Below are 10,071 nucleotides of genomic sequence, written 5' to 3' on the forward strand. Positions count from 1 at the left end.
ATTCTCCTAACAACCTGGTGTCCATGTGTAACTTATTTGGACATTCAGAAGATGTAGGTCCATTAGTCAATATAGGCCTATTGGCAAAAATGTATTGGCTTGTATCTGCAGAACAATCAATTGACTTGAATAACCTATATTCTACTCAGAGACTATATTCTGGTATTTATCCCGAAAATGGATACATCAGAAACAGGCATCAGCGTGCCTTTAACAGCCCGCATTGGTTTGCCAGATTATAGAGCAAAGCATTTGCGATTAAGCAGCCTGGAGTTGTGATACTACCTGCTTGGCCAAAACTTGACACTTATTGCCAATCTTGCCCTAATACAGTAGATTATCTCAGTCAAAGGCACTGGTGCACTGGTTACTTGCACTCCAGGACTTCCACTTTGTGCTGAAACAACTCAACATAGGGAAGAAATGTGGATGCACAATGTTTTTCCTCTCACAATGTGGGACAACTTAAAATCTTCTACAGAAGCTGTTCCTCTAGCCTCATTATCACTGGAAGGGACTGAAGGCTGGTTTATACTCAATGCATCCGCAAGTTCGCTCATTTCGCGTGGCGGTATGCACAACATTTTTTGTAACTTTCCATGCAGCTCCACTTCCGAAGATGCACGAGTTCAAATCGACTCTAGCCGAACATGCACGTCTGTGCTGGCATTTGTGTGAAACAGAAGCAGTTTGATGTTAAGTTTAAACTCCACCAGGTGCAACTTTTAACGCTTTGAGGGAAAACAATGCAAAGTTGTTGTTTTTTTTTTTTTTGCATAGTTTGTCCAATGCTTTTTAATTGAAGTACATTTATTTTTTATTGTATAAAAATAGAAATAGAATTCATTTAGATACTATTTATACACTATTTGCTTAAAGTTGTCTTGTGTTTGATGCGAAATAAACACAAAATCTTAAGATTATTTTAATCAGTTTGTACATAAAGAAATTATTAATTCATCACGTGGGAAATCTTGTACCGGCAAATGACTTCTTCTCACCGGTGATTCCCGATGGTTTTAGAGGACAAGTACTCCTCGTCGCCCCCTGTTGTTTCAAAGAATAGTACAACGGTGAACGCGACAATTATAAAAGCCTCATCCATTTGGGAAGGTGCGCGCGCAGTCAGCGGAGGCTCGCGAAGTGGAGCCAGGCGTAAGTATAAATGATGGGCGCTGGGCAATAGTCAGAAATTACAGCTGCATTCTTTACATGGCTGTCCTCCAACCCCAGTGTCTTTCAGTTACTCTTCTTTCCTTCTCCACTGGACAGTGAACTTTAGGATGCAGCAGTAAATTTTGCCCCATCCTGATCGCAGCTGCCATTACTAAAAGGTTCTCAATATGGTTGACTGATTGAGATACATACAATCTCGTCCCAAATATCTTATTTTATTTTATGTTAAAAGTACTCTGGTCTTTCTGAGGCCATAAAGACCTGTGAAAAGTTTGGCTTTGCCATGACACTGTGAGCATTTAATTGACAATTTAATGCTCCTGATTCAATTTCCTTCAAGTGTGCAATGGAAATGGCTGTGATTGGTTACAATGCCTGAATAGCCTAAAATTTAATTGGCCAATGTCTGCTAAATGATGGTGTATTTCAAATGTGTGATATGGACAAAGGATAGACCAAAAAAATATATATATTGCAAAATAATTCTGAAAAAAAATAAATGTTGGTATGTTGTGTTTATGGTCTCTGACACCTGGACTTTTTTAAGTTAAGAAAATAATAAAGAAGAAAGAAAGTCAATACAAATACAACAGCAGAGATGCCTGGACCCCTAACTAGACCTTGCAATAAAAACATGGCCTTAATCTCACCTGCAGGTTGACCTCTGCCTCAAAGAAGGTCAGACAGGAGCAGAAGTGTCGTTCTGAGTCTATGTCTGTCAGCACCACTGTGAAGAATGTCGGGAGTTTCCTCTCACGGGACAGTCTCCATCCACCAGGCTGGCAGAACTGTAAAAGCACAAAAAAAAAAAAAAACGCTGTCAGACTTGACTCTACAAGAGCCTGGCATTACCAGAACATGCAGTCGGCACAAAAACAACCACTCAATTTTGGTTACCATAAGAGATGACATCATATGCACAGAGATAAATCACAGGAATTTAATTTAGGATTGTTGAAATTCATTTCAAACACTTTTCATTGTTTTGACAGGGCTTACTGGAATGCAGTATGAGGCTGTTATGGTACGTCATTGTGCAAATGGGCTAGTGTGCCGATCATATGCAGAATGTGCCACTTCAGATAGTACATCCTCTCATCAGAAGGCAGGAAACACCACTGACTGCCTCAGTGCCCTTCAAAAAGCCCCTCCATTCTGTTACAAAAAATATCCTAATATATAAACCTGGATAATATCCTGTAGCTGACTAAATGTCCTGCTGCTGAATCCATGCTGCCACAATTAAGTGCCACAGCAAAAGAAATTATTTACAATCAGTTGTAAGTATGAATCTGTATTGAATGTGATGCAAAAAAGTAAAAATCAAAGCTTTTGAATTGGATTTGAATCGAATCAAGTGTTTGAATTAAATCAATTTGAAAATGTGTACTCCTGCACAGCAAAATAATCAAGATTTCAGAAGCACAGCGACTTTCCTGTAGCTCAAACTAGTGTCACGGTGCCCAAATTTCAGCAGTTGGTGCCAAAAACTATTATATAACTATTTTAACAGTTATCATTTACCCATTTGAAAATACAAACATTAAATAAATTAAATCAGTTAATTATACATAATATAATAATGTTACACTTTATTTTACAGTGTCCTTGTTACAGTGTAATCATACATTTAAGTACCAAGTAATATAAATTAACTACATGCACTATATGGTTAGGGTTAAGATTAGGCTTAGGGTTACTTGCATGTAATTGTGCATAATTTACTGTTATTATAATAGTACGTACATGTAAGATGTGTAACAAGGACACCTTAAAATAAAGTGTTACCTATAATGATTTTTAATTTTAAGTAAAATATAGAATAAAACAATGTAGGCTTCAAATATTGTTCAGTTATGCAAACATTGCAATGAAAAGATCAAATCAAAAGTAAAAGAAAAAGAAAAAGTTGCAGGTCTATTGCACTTTGCAAGACTTAATGCACAGATCTATTTTGACATATCAACATTTTTGTCCCATCTGCTGCTATGGTTATCATTGTCAAACATCAGACGTTTTGACAACACTAGGTCAAATGGTAGAGCATGGTGCTAGCAACGCTAGGTCATGGGTTCGATTCCCAGATTCCCAGCAAGAACTGAAAAAATTAAAATGTGCACCTTGAATGCAATGAAAGTGCCTTTGGATAAAAATCTCTAAATGTAAATGAAAATGAAAGTGCATGCAATGGATAGATGCTGCTAAAGACGCGGCTCTCCTGGATAGCGGTAATAAGATAGGAGAGAACGAGGCATCAGACTGTGAGTAAAGCTGCTGTGTTGGTGCTCAAGTTCAAACAGTGAGGCTGGATCACAAATGGTGGCCTGGCAGGAGATAGACGAGGAAGAGCAACAGAGGAAAGTCAGGAACAGAGATGAAAGAAAGAGTTGGGAAACTACTCCACAAAGACTAGCGTTAGACAGCTTTTGACTCACGGTTAGGCAAAAGCGATAATGTGAGTGGGTGGAAACAGACGATAAAGAGTGAAGGGAGAAGGAATGAGTGCCAGAGGGACAGTGAGAATGAAAGACAGAGCTATACAGAGAGTGTTGGATTGACCTCAGGGCTTGAACCAGGATGTTAGCATCCCGCTGCAGCCACAATAGAAGGCAGGAAATCTGGAGCGCTGGCAGGCGAAGACGGAAGAGTGGGATGCTCTTTTCCCTTGTCAGATTGGGACAGGTTCCAGGAAAATAACAGAAAAATCGGAAAATATTCAAAGTATGTGATAAATTCCCAGCCAAATCCAGATAAACAAATAATGAGAGTGTGTACGTAGGGTTGATGATGTGGGACGGCAGTGCTACTAGGGTTGGGTACCGAAACCCGTATGTAACCGGTATGTACTAGAACCGAATCAGAATGCAGATTTTGGTGCCTCATTTTGGTGCCACCAATGCTTGAGCGATCGATTGAAATATTTGTTCTCTGGTTCTCCGAAACGGACGTAAGGATCACTGGCACCGCACGTGAAAAATAATTTCCCGACTGAGAAAATTCACGAACGCCAGTCGGAAAGCTCTAATAATACAAATCCAACACATCTTTGTAGCAATGCGAATGTCCATGTTGTTTTCACATTCTGACTTAAAAGCACAACTCGGGAAATGAGAGCATACGAGGAGCGCGTGAATGCAGTAATTACATTTGCTCTGATGGCAGCAGGTAGATACCGTTCTATACTGTAAAAAGCATATGGTAAAAAAGCTATGTCAATTAGCAATGGATTATTAATATACTTAATTATGAAAATAATTGAATTAATTAATCATTAAAAATGAAAATACCAAAGATGGCTTAAATAACACAGATAAACTATACATTGTCGCAGTCGAGTGTTTATTGTCTTATTCTAAATGTTTATATCTTCTGTTTACTCAGTGATAGCAATGCATTTGTCCATATATTTTTGTGATGCTCATGTGGAGTTTCTGCTAGTATGAATGTTCTAGTATGAATGAAACAGACATTAAATGTGTTTATAGCGCTCAATAATGGCCAATCCAGCCTATTTTGGGTAATTTTATCTTATTTTTTTAAGTATCGGTTCAGGCACAGTTTAGGCACCAGAACTGTTTTAAAAGTATTGATTTGGCACCGGTATCAGAAAAAACCCAAACGATACCCAACCCTAAGTGCCACACAGATCCAAAATGACGCTGTACATTTGACGCAAATGACAACCTACGTACAACCCACAGTGAACGTGCTGTGCTGCTATCCCTCAAAGTTTCGTTTTTATTCCCCTTAAATTGAATGTGACTAGCTCTATAATTGTGGAAAATAGGTTGTGTATTATTACACTTAAGCTACATCAATACTCTTCATTCCTGAGGCTGTTATTATTCGAGTGGCCAAAGGCACTTAGGTCTGGCGTTCAGTCAAATACTACAAAAACCAAGCCACAGTCTGAAGTGTTCTGCACGTGCTTGGTTAAGTTCACAAGACAGAACATCCAGACATACAAGAACTGTGGTAAGTGTTACAATGAATAGTTATTGGATTCTGTTATCTGATGACAAAAATAAAAATTAAACACTATGGAGCCCAAACAAGGGATCAATTCTTTATTCATGACTGTGAGAAGATGTCTTTACTTCTGTATGCTCCAAACAGACCTTAAGTAGAAAAGGACAAAAAATTGTGACAATTAACAATTTGTATTCATATTCCGATTCATATTTGTCATTCGTACTGTCAAGGAAAAAAATATTTAAAAATAGTAATGTGAATAACTGGCAAATTTGATTTTGATCATTAAAAAAGTAAACAATTCTTGCAAAAGACATAAAATGCAACCCAAAAATTAAAATAATAAACAATAACACTAAACAAACATGTTGTAACATTTTTATTCATTTATTTATTTTCATAAATATTACTGACAAAACTCCTAATGTGCAAGATTTAAATCTCATGAACCACAAGTTGTATGCATGTCAACAGTTACATGTTAGGGAATCACCTACACTGGTTGCCAAATACTGTTTTGTTTTTGATTCAGAAAAAAGATAAATAATCATTTGTTCAGGAACAGAGCATGTGAGCGGAGCGGAGTGGGAGCGGAGTGGTAATATTTCCTTAAGAGCGCAGAGCGCCTTTCTGAAGATTCCGCTCCGCTCAAAACGCTCAGCGCCGCTCGCTCAACTCAGAATGCCGTTTGGTGATTAGCTTGTTCCAGATCGAGAATAGTAGAGCAGTTATGGAGTTCAGATATTGTTTCAACGAAGTTGCAAGCCTTATACATAAATGTAAAGTAAAAAATCTAAGTTAAGAATGAGCAGGGAGAAGAAACTGAGAGGGAGTGCGGGGAGAGTTAGTAAAGATTCATATTGGAATCTGAAGCGGCACATTGCCAGAAAGCACGAGGATGTGCTACGCAAACATGGTGCCGCAAAAGGTGAGCTAGTTACATACCATAAATGAAACAGGTAGGCTAAGGTTATATTCGGTTGCACGTGAGCGGAATGTTAACGGAGCGCTTGCTTGTGCGGTTAGAGCGACTGAGCGGAGCGCACGTCCATAGAGCGGAAAACCTAGCGGAGCGTCACACCGCTCCGCTTCGCTCACATGCTCTGTTCAGGAATCAGACTGGCTGCACTGGTCACGCACTGGTTTTGATTTGCTGAAAAAAAATAAGTAATTGACCTTTTGACCTCAAAAATGCAAATACGGAGCATTTCAAAGGTAGTATAACTGATAATACTATTGCAGTATTTAATCATTTGCAAAGAATATCCAACATGTAATATGCTGATTATTCTATGATTATTCTCTGAAGTCTAGGGATGGGAAGATTCCCCAATTCGCTCGGTGCATCAGCATAAAAAGTTAACGATGCGATGCATCGGTTTAAAAAGTGTGCATTGGCTACAAGTTGGCATTTATATCGCGATGCATCGTTTCTAACATATTTGCATCGGTAAAAACCGATTAATTTATATATAATTACTAGTGGATGTGCTATACTTTTATTATTTAGAAAGTGACCAATATTTTTTACGTAGATTGATTTCTCCTCTCGAAACTGTTTCTCAAGCGCGCTCTCTCATCACCGCTGCTGCATGAATATGATGAAACACAACACCACGGAGACCCGAGGAAAAACAGGGATTAAAGTCCAAAACCTGGCTTGAAATAACCTAACAAATCAATCGGGGCTAAAGCGGTTCCATTAACGACAAATTCAATTCACACAATCTCACTAATTTGTGCACGCTTATTCTTAAGCAGACCTTAATGTCGAACATGACAAACAGCGAATATATCTGTGCTGTTTAATGCATTTGAGACGTTGTGGTTTCCTCAGTGCATAACTGACATGTCACAGGCATATTTTTCATCTGTAAATGTTAGAAAGTCATGCAAACATATCCATTTTGCTGTCAGGAGTGGGCGAGGCACGCGAAAGCAACGAGCACTGCTGCGTGCATGCACGCTAAACAGCAGAGCACAATCGAATAGGAGCACAATAATTCTAAGTAAAATATACATTTTGCTAAAAAAAAATTGTTTTTGGACATTAAATGTGTCTTTTGTAGAATTTTAAACCTACATATAAATCTGCAAACTATAAAAGGTCCAGCTGTAATAAAACCAGAGAGAAAGGCTGCATGGCTAGAAACTGTAAAAAAAGAAGGTCAAATAATTGTATGTGAGACAGTGGTAATATCATTATGTTCCTATTGGTCAGTAGAGGAGCTTAGCTTAGCCTGACAGTTAGCCTGCTTTAGACCAGGTTAGTTTCCCAGCATAAGTTGCCACAGTGACAAAGCTTGATCTAGGCCTATGTTAAATTTGCTTTATGGAACCAAATCATTTAATAATGAGTCAGAATAACTGAAATAAGCCTGGCTTATTTGATTAACTTGTTTTATGAAACAGGCCTCGAGGCATTAAAAGTGATCATATTTTCTCAATTGCATCGAATCGCATCGTGTTAAATCGAATCGGATCGCACTGTATCGTAAAAGGGGTGAATTGGATCGCATCGGTAGCTGCTTCATATGTATCTTAAATGTATCGTATCGTTGGCTATACATCGAGATGCTTATCGTATCGGCCTGAGTCATGAGAGGCACATCCCTACTGAAGTCACTATAAGTTTTCAAAATACAGCTTGTATGCATCTACCTCTATCCATCTTTTGACATTTGCACTGGCAAACTCTTAAATTCAATTTGTCATTTTAAGTTTTGGATTTTGAACTTAAGTTTATACGTTATTGAAAATTAAACAAAGTAATACGTTGTCTTGACTATTTCTGAGTTTTGTCTGGCTTGTAAAAGTTCATTCAACTCATGTCTGTAATGCCGAGTTCACACTGCACGATTTTAGCACGATTTTTCACTCACCGACAGGTTATGCGAAATCGCCGACAAATGCCCGAAATTGGAGGCAAATCGGTGCTCGTTCACGTGAGTGACAGTCACGCAGTGTGAATTATCAAAGATGTGATCTGAGGGAATCGCAAAATGCAAAAATAGCTTAATATTTCACTTTGGTTTCAATGCTTAAATTTTAGTTGGTTACTTTTAAACATTTCTGACAGCTGTTTGTCTACTAATTTTTGTATAGTACAATTTCATATGCTTAGTCTATATTGCTTCTACTGATATGCTTTACTGCTATATTGCTTCTACTGATATACGTTACTGCTTTTTCACTCAATTACAGCTGTTGATTCCTTCTCAAAGTTATTGTCACCTCAAGATATAAGGTTGTCACCCTACAGAGTTTTCAAGAAGCTGGTTTTAAGGAAGTTCGTGTTACAATGATGTACAGTAAACACATCCTTACTGATATTAAAATCTTTTGCTGTTTAACTTGTTTATTTGTTGCAGGCCTAATGCAATCACACAACATATTTAATGCAGACCATGCAGTTCTTTTTGTACAATTCCGTAGGCTTAGTCTATATTGCTGGTACTGATACCTGTACTTTTATTTTTTTTACACAGTTACAGCTGTTGATTCCTCTTGAAAGTTATTGTCACCTCAAGATATAAGGTGTCACCCTAGAGAGTTTTCCTGCGTCAGTCAAACTGTGTGAAGGACATTCATTTTACAATAAGGTAATTGTGAACTTGCTCATTTTTTTATCCTTGATTTTATTACTTGTGTCATGACCTCTTTATGTGACCTCTTTAATCATTAATGTTTTAAGATGGCATGTGATTTACATATGTGATTATTCTTCATCTGTTCTTGCTACCCACCGCCACCAGTCTCTGTGGCTCCATTTTTCCTCCTGTCTTATGTGTCTGTTTCAGATACGCACAGAGTTCAATAGAGTAGTCAACACCGATCAACTGCAGTCATTCTTGGATGGACTAGATGCTTTGGTGTCTTTTAGAGCTGTACAAAGCAGCTGTATCATCAAGCAGGAGGTTGAGCCTTAGCAGTGTTATACAGTGCCTTGATAAGGAGGTATGAATAAAAATGAACTCAATTTGATCAATTTGCACTAATATAAGTGTTCTAATTTATCCTTCCACGCTTCCTATCAGAGGATACTTCTGAGATAATCAAGATGTGTGATGTAAGGAAATATGTTTACACTGTTAATGTACTGATGATACTGAATTCATTGCAGAGCAGTATGTGTAGGGAAAAAGTCGATCCGCTTAATTATTACAATATATTTATTATTATTATTATTATTTTATCCCAGAATCAGTAATAATTTATTCTAAAATGATTTTTTGACTGTCAGTCAGTCTAAGTACTATACTATATATCGAGCCTAAACATGGCATCAAATGTAAAAAAGTACAAATGTAACAAAATATTAAATGAGTTGACCATTGTTTTTTTTTCTTTTCTTTATCTGAAATCTCAAATGTTGAATGTTGGTCACGTGTTTACTATAAGGAAAAACCTTTGAGCATTCATTAGAAATAGACATTATTCTTATTGCTTTTAGTAAGAGTTTACTACATGAGTATTGTTCAACACAGTCAATGACCATATATTGTGCAAATCATTCAAAAGGTCAAAAAGTTACATGTACTTGTTTATATAGAGTACACTTACAATCTTTAAAGTAATTGATGAGCCGTTATTTTGTATCATTATGCATGGCCTGCCACTCCTCATTCTTCCCCAATTCATGCCTTTTTCTTTCCCCCTCAGTTATGTTTTCTTTACCTCTTTTATACCACTCATCTACCTTTCTTCTAGTTCTGTATAATATTAGAGAAACTTCCGATGTTTTGATGAAATGGATGTTTAAGCACTAGTGTTCTTAAATGGCTTTTTAAAACCTGTTTTCCTAACAAGAATTTGTATTCTCAAACCAATGTTAAAGCTTGTACAACATTGCTTGAATTTATTTCAATAAAATGTGTATATTTTTGAGCAGACCAGTTACAAGTCTATTTATTATGAGCTGAT

At 37.3% G+C, this 10,071-nt stretch overlaps 1 protein-coding gene across 1 annotated transcript in view; it reads right to left on the reverse strand.

The window, feature by feature from the left end:
• Positions 1-258: 258 nt before the first annotated feature.
• Positions 259-10,071, reverse strand: part of LOC107584721 (myotubularin-related protein 13-like) — a 54,575-nt gene continuing 44,762 nt past the window's right edge. The window contains exons 3-4 of the mRNA XM_016271436.1: positions 1,827-1,964; positions 259-324 (exon numbers count right to left, since the gene is read on the reverse strand). Coding sequence (XP_016126922.1) covers positions 259-324; positions 1,827-1,964 — 204 coding nt within the window. The remainder of the gene's footprint in view (positions 325-1,826; positions 1,965-10,071) is intronic.

Source organism: Sinocyclocheilus grahami, unplaced genomic scaffold (assembly GCF_001515645.1).
Source record: "Sinocyclocheilus grahami isolate Dianchi unplaced genomic scaffold, SAMN03320097.WGS_v1.1 scaffold62.1, whole genome shotgun sequence".
NCBI classification, from domain to species: Eukaryota; Metazoa; Chordata; class Actinopteri; order Cypriniformes; family Cyprinidae; genus Sinocyclocheilus; species Sinocyclocheilus grahami.